Source organism: Alosa pseudoharengus, unplaced genomic scaffold, assembly GCF_046254945.1.
Source record: "Alosa pseudoharengus isolate Yale_2024_CS ecotype anadromous, Long Island Sound unplaced genomic scaffold, YU_APseudo_1.1 YU_APseudo_1.1_scf_20, whole genome shotgun sequence".
In the NCBI taxonomy this organism is placed as follows: Eukaryota; Metazoa; Chordata; class Actinopteri; order Clupeiformes; family Clupeidae; genus Alosa; species Alosa pseudoharengus.
The window spans coordinates 26,027,001-26,042,177 of record NW_027468664.1 but is presented as its reverse complement, the minus strand read 5'-3'; the positions used below and the strand labels follow the sequence as shown (position 1 = coordinate 26,042,177).

Here is a 15,177-nt window from a genome sequence, read left to right as displayed (position 1 = left end):
TTTACACATGCATTTATCAATTTAGCCGACACTTTCACCCAAAGCAACACATGTCAATGAAATTAAAGTGCAAGGCCACATTGGTGGACGCCGGGGTTTGAACCCCCAACTTTATGGATTACTGCATGTTAACCCAGCTCCCTATCCACTACACTACCTCTGCCCAGTGGTATTACAACAGTCAATTCAAAAATATAATATAGATATGCGTGTTTTCTATGAACAAACCATTTTTAACTGTGTGTAAATATGATTTACAGATGAGAATTAATGTAGGAATAATGCTTTACAAACGAAGAATACAGCATTTAATAATACTTTACAGATGTTTAATAACAGTGTGTAGTAGAAGAAAACAGAAACTCTTGCATAGTTGTAGGGGTTTCTGTCTGGGCCAAGGTAGTGTAGTGGATAAGGAGCAGGATTAGCATGCAGTAGCCTGAAAAGTTGGGGGTTCGATTCCCGGCTTTCATTGTTATGTCAATGGCCTTCAATTTAATTGACATGTTTACATCGCTTGTCTATTAAATGAATGAATGTGAATGTAATCTTTACAACTCATTTGAAAATGTGTTGCAAGGCATAGAAAGTCCTCACTTTAGATAAGCTCACAAAATATCATTAACTAACCACTTGTAACTCCTGAGTTAATCATGAATTATAGTATTAGGAAGTGGTTTATAAAATATGTATCCTCACCCTAATTAATCATTAGTGCATGTGTATGTAACAACTGTTAAATAATGGAAATATTACTTCATCAACAAAATATTATTGCAAAATGTATTAAGTATTAACAATAATTCATAAACATATTTTAGATATAGGCTTATTTACTATGAACAAACTATTTATAATTGTGTGTACAAATACTTTGTTTATGAGAATCAACATAGGAACAATGCTTTACAAATGATGAACAAAGCATTTTGTAATAGTTTGCAACTGGTTTATAATAAGAAAATGATTTCATTATAAGTGGTTGTTTCATTACTTATTAAGTATAAATCATGTACTTACAAACATATTTTTGGATAGGCTTATTTACTATAAACAAACCATTTATAATTGTGTGAACAAATGCTTTACTGATGATAAATTATGTATGAACAAGAAACTACTAAAGATGAACAAACCATTAACTAATAAGTAACAAAGGCTTAATAAATGATGAATTGTGTGTAGTTATTATAAAGTGTTACCTAATATTCTATCTATATTCTATCTATATTCTATTCTGTAATCTATGATTTTTTTTTCTGTATTGAGGTCTCAGAAGCCATGATGTGGACACGGAATGTCCGTCGGTTGTCTCGCAGTGTGAGCAATTCCAACACAGCCGCGTGTGAGTACGGCAATCAGGACTTAGTTACTACGCTGAACGATCACAGTGTCTGCTTGACTTTACAAGGCGGCAACATCAAAGGCTGCACACCATGCCCTACAGTCATATATTTCACTATTGTACAAAAAAAATAAAAAACTCTTGAGGCATATCTAAGTTAACAACAATTTGGTAATTAGGTTTAATGATTATTATAGTGAGCTGATTAAGGGAGCCAGAGACCCACCTTCTCTCAGGAGAATCATGCCAGGTCTGAACACAGACCAGGGGGTACAGAGGTTCATATCAGGTAGAGAAGAGGAGGAGAACGAGGACAAGATGAGATGAGATAGAAGGAGGAGAGGAGGAGACAGAAAAATAGAGAAGAGGAGAGAGAAAGAAGGAGAGGAGAGGGGAGGAGAAAGGAGGAGAGGAGGAGAGAGAAAGAACGAGAGGTGAGGGCAGACAGAGGAGGAGAAAGGAGGAGAAAGAGAGGAGAGAGGATAGAGAAAGGAGGAGAGGAGAGAGAAAGGAAGAGAAGAGAAGAGATCAGGGAGAGAGGAGGAAAGAGAGAGAAAGGATGGAAGACTAAGAGGGGAGGACAGATAGAAGAGAGAGACTAGAGAGGATGAGAGACAAGGAGGGGATGATAGAGAGAAGAGAAGGCGAGAGGAGAGGAGGGAATGAGAAGAGTAGAGAGAAGAGTAGAGGGGAGGAGAGGTGAGAGAGGGATGGTGACATGGGAGCAGGACAAATGAAGAGAACAGGAGGAGAGGAGGACAGAGAAGAAGATGAAATAGAGAGAATGGGAGGAGGAGAGAAAGGAGAAGCAGATAAGAGAGATATCAGGAGTCACCTGGAGAACAAGTTCGGAGAAAGGCGGAGAAGAAAGAGGGGGGAAGAGAAAGAGAAAAGAACAGAAAGCAAAAAACAGCCTCCAGCATGCTCCTGATCTGCCTGGACAGATGCGTTTCAAATGACAAAAAAAAAATACAAATGACACGCAGAAACAGAAACAAACTTTGCATATAAACGAAGCATAGTTTCCCACGGTGCAATGGAAGATAATTTGTCAACAACTACCCTGTTTTTTTTTCGGTAACCAAACTCTAACTTTAGTTACACTAACAAGCTAACACACTCCTTTTTAGCCCACCATGAAACAGCTGAGAAGAGTCGGTCGGCCCGCAGAGAGTGTGTGTCACCACCATGGCCCCAACCCTCTGGCTCCACCGTGTTTATGAACTACGGTACGCCAGATGCAGGGAACATAACCTTGGTGGGAAAATGCATTTTTGGGAGGGCTTTGATTGACACCACAATTCTTTCCCCGTACACACAACAAAGACTAAAAGATCATACCTGAGGGCTTTCTCTCTCTCTCTCTCTCTCTCTCTCCCTCTCACTTTCTCTCTTTCCCCCCCTCTCTCTCCCTCTCTCTCTGCCGCTCCGTTTCAGAAATACTTCACATACTCTGCCCTGTGGCCACTGCAAAGAAAGTGGCCTCTTTGCTCTCACACCAATCAATCCACACACACACACACACACACACACACACACACACACACGCACACAGACTCAATCACTCACACACTGACACCTGCTGTAAGTTCATATGGTACAAGTTGTAAGACTTTTCCCAGTCCTTCCGTCTATTTGGCTTTGCAGAAACACCTTATACATGGCCTTCAGCTGTACTCAGTTAAATGAAATAATATCATATGGTTATGGTTATCTATAAGGCTCTGGGCTCAACCGTTGTCCTACTATGGTTTTTATGGTTGTTATAGTATACTGAGAACCACAGGCTCAGTCCCTGCTTCAGTCATTGCAAGCGCACCTGATTGATTATTCATCCACTATGTGGATACTGTTTTTTAGAATTGATTTTGATTAAGTTTTATTTAGTATAATTTGTATTTTGTATAGTATATTCTTTATCTTCTACAGTCCTTATTGCTTAGTTGTGTTTTTTATATTATATACTTTTAATTACTTTTTCTGCTGTTATTGAATGTGTGTGTGTGTTGTCTGTATGCTACTGGGACCTTGTATAATATAATATAATATAATATAATATAATATATCATCTGCGTAAACGAACCTCTTTTTTTGGGTGTGCTGGTATGTTTTCAGGTGTGCCCCAAAATTACTCATACTTGACCACCTGTTACAAAACCTATAATTTCAGACCCCAAACCTTAAACAAACATTCCATTCGAAAAGCTCATCTTTACAGTCCGCCCAGAAAATGACACTCCTGATTCCTTACTTTCCAATATAGCACATTAGTAAACGGAGTGTTTATGCAGCATAATAATATCCATTACATTCAAAATGGGAATTTCCAAAGACACTCCCCTAAAACCTGACATTCCTAACATCAGCTACCCAACAATTTGCCCACCCACTCGATCATAAATCGTCTTCTCTCTCAAAAATGACCTAGAAATAGCAACAGAATGAGTAGAAACAACCATTCTGACGTAATGTCCGAATCGCCTACACTCTTCAAATGATGTTAGAAACAACAAAAACTGTTGTTCCTATCTGTACATAGAGACGTGTTAAAAAAACAACTCATTATTTGTAATTATTTGTAATTAAAATAATTAAAATAGCCCCACATCATCACATACCCTTTACCATACCAAGAGATTGGCATGGGGTACTATCCATAAGACCATCTCTCAATGCAAATCAAACCAGCTATTAGGCTAACTGAAATAAAACCATGCCAATCTCTAGGTATGGTGAAGGGTGTGTGATGTGGGGCTATTTTAATTCCAAAGGCCAAGGGAACCAGGATGCATAGTATCCTGGATCCATGAAATAACTGGCCTTTAAAAAATAAAAATCTGCCTGCCTCTATGGGATTTTAATCTTGGGCAGCCGTGGCCCACTGGTTAGCACTCTGGACTCTTGAGCAAGGCACCTAACCCCTCACTGCTCCCCGAGCGCCGCCGTTGAAGCAGGCAGCTCACTGCGCCGGGATTAGTGTGTGCTTCACCTCACTGTGTGTTCACTGTGTGCTGTTTGTGTTTCACTAATTCACCGATTGGGTTAAATGCAGAGACCAAATTTCCCTCACGGGATCAAAAAAGTATATATACTTATACTTATACTTAATATAGGGGGTTCCTTACTTATGCCCCCTGTATTTTAAGGAATACAATTTTTTTAATGACAATACATGATTTATTCACAAAGAAAATTGGTGTCCTCAAAGGTTGGATTTTTCCTAATTTTTTCAATTAAAGCATTAAGATCAATTTCCAAAAGATTATTTTTTTCCCCTCTTTTAGTCAGCATGGGTGTCTTAACTTATGCACAGCACTGTATACGCTGTTTACCAGAGATTTATCCTGCAATTACTATTACAGGATAATGTGATTCCTAAACACTTATTAATTTATTTCTGTCCTTTTTCATTTGTGTGCATACACAGCTGTTAAATGACCGTCACTTGAGTCAAGGAAAAACAACAGAAACGAATAAATGCCGAGTTGAGTTGGAGTGCCTTTTGACTTCACTAGCGGGGTTTCCCATGAGAGTGGCGCTACAGAGGGTCCTATCCCTGCTTGGGTCAATAGGTCAATAGGTCACAAGGTCATTCACAGGCTGGTCAAAGCTGAGGTTACACTTGAACCACTTGGGCGGCCACTCAAGCTGTGAGTTTGAAAGGTCTACAGAGGGCATTTTTGCCGTTTGTGTATATGAATACATTTGTGTGTGCTTGTGTGTACACTGGTGTGTGTTTGTATGAGTTTCTGAATGACTGAGGGTTTATGTTTGTGTTTTTATGTGTGTGTGTGTGTGTGTGTGTGTGTGTGTGTGTGTGTGTGCGACAGTGAGAGTGAGTGAGTGAGAGAGAAAGAGAGAAAGAGAGAGAGAGAGAGAGATAACAAGGCTACAGGGAATGAAAGAGATAGTGAGAAAGAGTGGATGTGCGTGTTCGAGTGTGTGAGTGCGTGTGTGAGTGTGAGCATGAGCGAGTGTGTGTTCATATGTAGCACACTCACACACTCACACACTCGCTCGCTAGCTCTCCGTACAAATCCCGCTGGGGCGAGCACAGCCGAGAAAAACAAACACCATTTCCATCTTGGGAAACGAAGCGCCTTGCTGACACTGATTAGCGTGCCGTGACCCCACACATCCACAAACCACAACAGGAACTAACAAAGCAGCGTTCCAGTCCCTCGGCAGCGATTCCCATTTCCACTGGCCCCCGTTCCCCGACCAACCCAAGCCACAGAGAGAGGGGAAATGCTGTACTGACTGCGTTTGGCCGCCTGGCATGTAAGCAATGTTGTGGGTGGCTTGGTTAATGTCACTACAGCATAAATGTCTACCCACATTACTTTTCACAACCTCCAGATTCACATCTCCAACCAAAGGATGATGCACATTCACATATACACGAACATACACACACACACAGACACACACACAAACACACACAGACAGACAGACAGAGAGAAAAAGAGATAGACAGAGAGAGTCCCCAGAAAGGAGAGAGAGAGGAAAAGAAAACAAGAAAGGAAGATAAATACATTTAATTATATAACTTATTATCATGAACATACTTATTTTTGCTCAGGCAATCTGTGAGGACAGCACTTACTCATCTCCATGTACTCTGGGGTGAGGCCCTCAAAGGGTTCTAGATCGTAGTCCAGGTTCCACTGCTGGGGGCCCTTGCTCTGGGGACCCTTGTTCTCCGAGGCGTCCGGGGCCCGGTCCTTATCCCTCAGAGTTCTGTAAAGCTTCTTCAACTTCCTATGGAGACAAAAACGAAAATAAACAAAAAAAATAAACGAGTTCCTGGAAAGTGCAGGCTCCCGAGAGACTAACACGGTTCTTGCACAAGGCGCAAGGCACCCCCTTGGGACGCTGGTACGCCACTGGCCAACACATTTAGCAGTCTCCAGACCTCTAATTAGATCAAAGTGTGAGAAATTCTGTCCTTCGGATGAGATGTTGAACCGAGGTCCTGACTCACTGTGGTCATTAAAGATCCCATGGCTCATCCCAACCTGGCTCATTCAATCTGGCCCCCTAATCATCCCCCACTGTAATTAGCTCATTCACTTACTCACTCTCCACCTCAAGCTGGTGTGTGGTGAGCATTCTGGCGCATAATGGCTGCCGTGCATCACCCAGGTGGGTGCTACACATTGGTGGTGGTTAGTGAGGTCCCCCCTTCCATGTGAAGTGCTTTGAGTGTTGAGAAAAGCGCTATATAAATGTAACGTGTTGTTGTTGTCATACATTAATATAGATATAAGATATATACATATATATCTATAAATGACAGAAACATCTGTCTGTCTCTCTGTGTGTGTGTGTGTGTAAGTGTGTGTGTGTGTGTGTGTGTGTGTGTGTGTGTGTGTGTGTTAAAACCACTGAAAGTGTTGTGAATCAGAATCATTTCTGTAAATGTACATACTGTGTACTTCTTATGGTCATTTGTGATTTGTGTACCCATGTGTACCCTGTGTGTGTCTTTGGTCTGTATGCAGTGTATCCATTGTTTATCCTTGAATGATTAGAATTCAGTAGGCACTGTCTAGGGACCCTTTGGCTTATCCTCAGGTGTGACTCTCTATTGTATAGACGAGAGCAAGGATGGGGGGAGCAGACCTCCTATTGTCACAATTTAGCCATGAGCAAGTTGGGGTGTTAAAACAATATGTGGCCAGGCCTTTGAAGCTTAATTAAAGAATAATAAAGCTGACAAGGCATGATGACACAACAACAAGAGACCACATCCCCACACACCACACCTTTACATTGCATATTCATAGTAGGTCACTCCTTCTCTTTGTGTGTAACTTAAATATGGTAGACTTGTTTCTGTATAGTTAGAGTATACTGGTGAAACCCATAATGGGGTGACACAAACATGCATCTCTCCCTTGAGGGGCACTGGCCCCTCATTGAAAAGAATAAAAGCCTGGATTCTGATATTCCATCGTCCTGACTGAGTCTTAAGAGAAATATGGTAGTAAAAAAATATGCTATCACCACATATCTGCCGAACCATTCATCCGATTGATTTCAAACTTGGCAGGTGTCTTGCTACGGGCACGAGTAAGAGCAATGCCAAGTTGACGTTGTTTGGATATTGTTAAATATATCGGTAAGAGAAGCAAACATTGACTTTCGCCGCTCTACTGTAGCCACTCCCCCTCTCACTCACACAGCACTGTAGGCTACCAGAGAGGATAAGCGGGTCTTTGGCTGACCTGAATCTGCGGGTAAAAAGTTAAGCAAGTGCAAGATGTGTGGATGATTATCATGTCTGACCTCAACAATAAGGGCTCCGTTGAATGCGTTTGCTTGCATAAAATGATTCTTCGGATTTTGCCAACAAACACAGGTAACAACACGCCAACAAACACAGGTATGCAGTGGCTATTCAAAACAACGTAAAAATGATGTGCAATAAACTGACACTTTGAATAGCCCAGGCTACTTTGGATTGTCTTTAGTCTTTGAATCAGACATGGGGGACTCGAGTCACATGACTTGACTCGAGTCAGATTCGACTCGACATTTTTTAGGACTTGAGACTTGCTTGATCAACATGTATAAAAGACTCGACTCGACTTTGACTTGCTATTCATGACTTGAGACTTGATTTAGACTTGAGGCAAATGACTTGACTTTTTATTTTTTTCATAGATATTAAGGAGTTTACGATTTTAGAAAATCTGTTTAGGTGCTGTTGCATGCGTCACGCGAGCGTTACCAAGTGATGCGACAGACCAACAGCAAGTGCCAGATCAAATGAGACAGACTGAAGTAGGCTAACTTGCAAATATGGAAGGCTCTACGTTTATACCAAAACATAATAATGTTTGGCTTCACAGATGATGTATCTGACAACTCAAAGGAGAAATGAACAGCAGTCTGCAAGTGTGCAAAATAGCGACATAACCACCACCACATTTTTTTTATCCGTCAGAAGTTAGTCGTGTTAGAAACCTAACGTCAAATTTGAGGCATGTTAAGAGTTGACTTCGAATCTATTATGCTTTTTAGTTAACGCCATATTAGGTTAAAATGTGTAATAAACAAACGACAATTCCGACTGCAAGGTCAGAATTGAAATTGAAACGGGAGACAATGGTCCATAATTTAAGAACGTTTCAGAATACCACACATGTAAGTAGGGCTGAACGATAAATTGCATTTGCAATAATATCGCAATATGATGAAACGCGATTTTCTAACTGCAAAGGCTGCGATTACGCTTCGAAATATGTGACCAAAATATGTAACCAAAAGGCATTTATAATTGCACTTGCCGATGTGCCACCGACTAAATAAGAGGACCAGCTAACAGTGTCAAGAAAGGTCTGATCAGTAGAGCTGCTTTGGTTAAAAATAAACCTCTTCATTACATTTTGCTGGAACCATGTCCCTGGTTCTAGTTCCTAATTCCCATGTGCTGCAACTCTGCACCTATTCATTCACCTGGGAACTTTGTTTACTGGACTACAGGACAGTGGGGGCATTTGCTATATCCAAGGGGGTTGTTGGCACAAACATTTCATCTCACAGGTAATAAATTCATGCATAATGTTATCCGCGAGTAGTTGACACAGCTAACCACCAAAAACCCAGCTGTTCTAACATTAGCTTACCAGCTGAGGCTCTTAAGCTACATACATGCTGCTAACTGCTGATAACTTTGCCTTTTTAAAGAGTTTTGTCTCCGCGAGTGGCTTTGTTGTGATAAGAACAAACTAGTTAATCTGCATGCATGCGTATTGTGATGCGGTGTTGATGATGCTAAACTTTAGTTAACACCGAGCTGAACATTCGGCCGCATTTTGCGCTGCAACAATCTAGTTTGTTCCGATTCACAACGTAAATTTCACATCCAAGTACAGATGAGAGGAGCGGGTCTGTGTGTGTGTGTGTGTGTGTGTGTGTGTGCACGTGGGCGTGTATGAGAGAGCGCACAGGACAAGGACAAGCCGTGTCAGTGCCACTGTATAGGCATAAATGTCTACAAGGCTGGAAGTTCAACAAATATAGGCCAACTAATGTGATTAAAATAGTTAAATAAAAAATATTTCATTCATCAATCATATTCAATCACCTAATGCCATCATGACATAGGCCTAGGCTCCAGGAAAAAACAGTTTATGTTTAATTTATGTAATTTTGTGTTGGTCATACTATAGAATGATATTGTAGCGTCGGTGGATGTACATGTCTAACGTTGAATGAGTGTCTCCCAGAATGCAGTGCGAGTGAATGCTAGAATGTGTAATGTCGGTTATAATAGTTGTAGTTAGTTTAGCATGTTGTGTATTTGTTAGCGTGTTAGTCTCTTTAGTTGTACCTCATGTGCTTATCCTCGTGTTGATGTGTGTGGTAAACCCTTATTGTGTGTAGCATGTGCGGCTGAGACTACCCCTGTGTTGCCCTATGTAGTTGTCTGTGTGCGTATGAGTCTTCCTGTTCCAATAAATGGTCGTCCTGGCCAAAGGTGAATCTTGTCTGAGGGTGAGATCGCTACAATATATTGCTTGTCTTTGTTGAAAAAGACAGAAGATAGAGAGTTTAAAAATAATCGCATATTGCATCGCAATCGCAATATTGGTGGGAAAAATCGCAATTAGATTATTTTCCATAATCGTTCACCCCTACATGTAAGCCTGATCATCTTATTTCTAGCTTTCTTTCCCCCAAAGATTCTAGAGCAGTCCACACCCCTCTTGCATGAACATCTTCTCTCCCTCCCTCCTTCTCTTTATCCATCTCTGTCTCTCTCTCCCTCTTTCTCTCCATCCGTTCTATCTGTCCAGTTGCTGTCTAAGTCCCTGGCAGCTGACCGCTGCAAAGCCCATCAGAGCCAAGTATGCGTTGGACGGGCTCCAGCCAGCAGTTTTTCCCTGGAAAGCACCCTGCACACACACACACACAAATACAAACACACACACACACACACACACACACACACACACACACACACACACTGCATTTCCCCGTTCACGGTTTGTGAAAACTGGGCTTCTGTTTAATGGGTTTTAATGACTCTTCATCAAAGGGCCAATCATACTCTTGAAAGTGAAATTAAAGCAGCATAAACATCCCCAGACAGAGCCTGGATGAGACTCATTGCAGGAACTCTGCAGTGCTTCCAACCAAAGCTGCTCATCAAATCATAAACTTTCTTTTTTTTTATTGAAGTGGGGCTGGTGTAGCCTGGAAATATCCAGACTCTCGTACAGACATTTCATTTGTACAGAGAGTCTGCCAGATAGGGAAACGTTTGCAACACTTGCATTGTGACGGGCAGTAACTTTGAAATCATTGGTCCAGCCTTACCAATCATATTGATCCATACAGTTACTTCCTACTTCACCTAAACTTTACAAACTGACAATAAACAGCATCAACAGTCAGGAAACAATGCATGTGGGTCTACCTTTGCTGTAAATAATTTTTTTCCAACTGCATTTTTTGATGTTTGCAGGCGTTGCTACTTCTGTTTATCACAATAAGTTTCGGTTTCGTCTTCGCACAACCTCATCGTCATCGTTCTCAGCCACGCTGATTGGACAGGTAAAGATTGGCCGGGAGAAAACCTGCGAATATACCGTAGATCCAGACGATGTACTGCAGGGAAATTAAAATTGAGCGGAAGTACGTAGGAGGGCGGAGCCAGGCTAGGGCTGGGGCACACAGGTCTCTTTCAACTTTTATGTTCTAGCCAAAGTGACAAAGAGGTTAAAAAGAAGAGCGGTGGAGAGGGGAACTTTCAGACAGGCCCAAACGACAGACAGAGAAAGGACCGAAAGAGTAATAGTGATAGCACACAGAACAACAAAGAGAGAGATAAATCAGAGACATATTCATATACTGTATACTCGGTATATAAAAGGTGCTCTAAGCGATGCTGGGTAACGTCACTTATGTTGACTTTCAAACAAAGCAGAGAGCTAGCCCGCTACTTCCTCCCCCTCCCTCTCGTGCTGCTCCCTTGCAAATGAAACTCAACGCGCATCTCGTCTGTGATTTGCTGGAACAGTTTGTTATGTTTTTATGGGCTAGGTTTGCCCAGGTTGTTTTTGTTGCCATTTTTGGAGCATGGGCTGTCCACAGAGATTGTGTTTTTTTACAGTGTATTCAGGACACAGACAGCTTGCGGTTGGTTAGGTGATGTTTGCAGTAAGTGACATAAAATGTTTTAGCCTAAAAAACATGTGGCATTACTTAGAGCACCTTTAAAGGGACACCAGGCAACGTTTTCGTGTTAATTAATCATCTTCGTAAGTCGGTATATGGTTAAATGACTCATTACGGGGCGAATGAAGGCTCTCTCGCCCGCCCCTACTGCCTGTAAGAAGAATATCCTACTTGCAAGTTCGGTGTATCCTACCCACCGACCGAAGCAGTTTCAGTTTACAGCACAGAGGCAGGCTAACGAAACGCTAGAGATTGTTGCAAACATGTGTATAATGGCAGAGCCGGCGAAGAAGCAGCGAAAACCCTTGATGAAAGACAAAAAGAAAAGGAAAAGAGCTTTAGACCGAGCGAGGGGAGTTTCATAGAGAAAAAGCATCAGGCTTGCCTGGTGTCTCTTTGAACGAGCAAACGGGACACCGAAAACAGAGCAAGAGGTATCAAAAATACTGAGGATAATTTGAATGCTATTACCCAGCTAACAAATGACGTTGCAGCAACTTCGCCATAAAGTTGTCATTTGGTCACCGGGACATTACCTTCTGGCTACGTTGTTGCAACGTCACAGATACTTTACAAGACAATGTTGTCACTTGGTACCATTAGTGACATTGCAGCGACGTCGTGACCTGGTCAGCTGATGATGTTGCAATTTGGTACCGTTAAGAACGGTGCCACAACATTGTGATTAGGTCAGCTGGTGACATTGCCATTTGGTGCTGTGGGAAACGTTTCCGCGACATCTGCCTATGACGTTGCCATGTAGTATTGTGAGTGATGTTGCCACAACATCATGATCAGGTCAGCTGATGACGTTGCCATTTAGTATCAGGAAATGTCCCCGCGACGTCAGCCGATGACGTTGACATGTAGTATTTGGAGTGATGTTGCCACAACGTTGTAAACGGGTCAGCTGATGACGTTGACAATTGGTTCCGTGGGAAACGTCCCCGCGACGTCAGCCGATGATGTTGCCATGTAGTATTTGGAGTGATGTGGCCACAACATCGTGATTAGGTCAGCCGATGACGTTGCCATTTGGTGCTGTGGGAAATGTACCGGCGACGTCAGCCGATGATGTTGCCATGTAGTATTTGGAGTGATGTTGCCACAACATCGTGATTAGGTCAGCCGATGACGTTGCCATTTGGTGCTGTGGGAAATGTACCGGTGACGTCAGCCGATGATGTTGCCATGTAGTATTTGGAGTGATGTTGCCACAACATCGTGATTAGGTCAGCCGATGACGTTGCCATTTGATGCTGTGGGATATGTACCGGCGATGTCAGCCGATGACGTTGCCATGTAGTATTTGGAGTGATGTTGCCACAACGTTGTAAACGGGTCTGCTGATGACGTTGCCATTTGATGCCGTGGGAAACGTCACCACGACATCAGCCGATGACGTTGCCATGTAGTACCGTGAGTGATGTTGACCCAACGTTGTGAACTGGTCAGCTGATGACGTTACCATTTGGTGCCATGAAGAATGGTGCCACAACATCGTGATCAGGTCAGCATTTTACCTATTGGTCGGGGATCGAACCAGCAACCCTTCGGTTTCAAGTCCTGACCAGTAGGCCATGACTGCCCCAAATTAGTTAGAAATATCCACCATAATGTATTCAGATGTATATGGGGAAATGTATTGGTAATATTTGTAAAGATATATGTGCATATATATTTAAACACTCATTCTCAAAACACATTCTGCACTAATGCTCATGTACTGTATCCATACTGGTAAACACAAGTGGCAAAAATGAAATAGAAAGACATACACATCGATTAAACACAACCACTCAAAATTGATTTCACTTTTTTCAAATGATGTGACAAAACCAATATACGCCAGTTCAGAAAGCAAACAGGTTGTTGAAGGTGGGAATGAAAATGGACGAGTATATGCAAGGTGGGGGATGAGGAGGAAGGGGAGGATGGCAAGAAAGAGGATTTTTATTGGACACTGTAGTACAGTGCATTGTAGGCTATATACTGTACAATACTGTAAACAAATCGTATGGCCCTGCCATTTGTTTACAGTACTGACTGCTCAATAGATTTTGACTGGTGCAAGTTCATATCAACAAAGAACAAGAATCAAAGGACAAGTTTGTGAGATGCAGGATACTGTAAAAATAAAGGTACAAGGAGGAGGAAGAACAAAAAAATGCAAAGAGCAAAGCAAAGTACTTGATGTTTCCTGTTTTTGAGGCGAAAGTTTGATTTTGCAAGAGGAGTCAGAGGTTTTGTAAATAGTGCTTGTAAATAGGGTTTTATGTTTAATGCTTTAAGAAAATGGAGCAAAGTTTCAGAAATTGTGTTTTAGCAATTGAAAAAAACTGTAATTGTCGTCACTTGTGTTTACCAGTATGGATGACATGTGCATTAGAGTTCAGAATGTGTTTTGAGAATGCGAATGTGTTTAGAGTTTTGCTGAAAAGTGTAAGTGGGATCTGCAAATTGTGTTTTACCATGTGAAATGGTTTAAGGTATTGACAACAGACTGAACAATTAGCTAAATGAGTTCAGGCAACTGAGAACCTTCTTCAGCCAATGAGTTTTAGTGTTTTAGCAACTGAGAAAAACAGTGAAAAACTTTAAAAAGTATTTCATAATGAGGGGGGAACTAATGTAGCCTAAGGTGTCTCTTATTTTATGTTGAGGTTTGCTTCCCAGCATGCATTGCAAGTCAGTTGCCTCGTTTATAGGCTATTATTGTTTTATTGAAACAATATGGTTGAAACAGTTTAGCTTAGGCTCAACTCTTACTGATGTTTTGAACAATAAATTGAATAGTTTATTTAAAAAAAAAAAGAAACCGTGGACGTGAAACTACTAGTTCTGACCCAGTATAAAAGTCCAGCTGACAATTCAATGTGTATCTTGTTGGAGGACATAAGCCTGAATGGTTGAAAATCAGCTACACACATAAGGTAAGTTCATACATAGACTGTATGTAATTAATAGCAAAATGGATAACCATAAAGATGTGATCTGATGTTACATAGGTTGTCTCTCTCCCACAGTAACAGTAATATCACCCGATCAAAGCATTCGTGCCTACAGGTATTAATTGGCCTATGTACAAGTGCTGTAAGAAGGGTAGTTGTCATGTAAGGCACATACTATAATTTTATTATTGTTGCGGTTACGGATTGGCTAGTTACGTTGCGGTTACGTAATGAAACCTTTCACTTGCGACGTTGCCGCAATGTTGCCTGATGTTGCAGATACGGATTGGCGACGTTGGGGAGTTACGTTGCAGTTACGAATTGTCACCTTTCACTTTGCATGTTGTGGCAACGTTGCCAAACAGGACTGGTGGCGTCGGTAACTTACGTTGCGGTTACGAAACGGCACCTTTCAACTCCACGTTGCTGCAACGTCACCTGATGTTGTGGTTACGGAGTGCCGACGTTGGGGAGTTACGTTGCGGTTACGAATTGTCACCTTTCACTTTGCATGTTGTGGCAACGTTGCTAAACAGGACTGGTGGCGTCGGTAACTTACGTTACGGTTACGAAACAGCACCTTTCAATTCCACGTTGCTGCAACGTAACTTAATGTTGCAGTTACGGATTGGCAACGTTGGGGAGTGACGTTGCGGTTACGAATTGTCACCTTTCACTTTGCATGTTGTG

General features: G+C 41.7%; 1 protein-coding gene across 1 annotated transcript in view; it reads right to left on the bottom strand.

Annotated features, from left to right (window-relative positions):
• Positions 1–15,177, bottom strand: part of ano2b (anoctamin 2b) — a 131,872-nt gene that overhangs the window by 25,499 nt on the left and 91,196 nt on the right. The window contains exon 21 of the mRNA XM_076297204.1: positions 5,952–6,106. Within this exon, the coding sequence (XP_076153319.1) occupies positions 5,952–6,106 (155 nt within the window). The remainder of the gene's footprint in view (positions 1–5,951; positions 6,107–15,177) is intronic.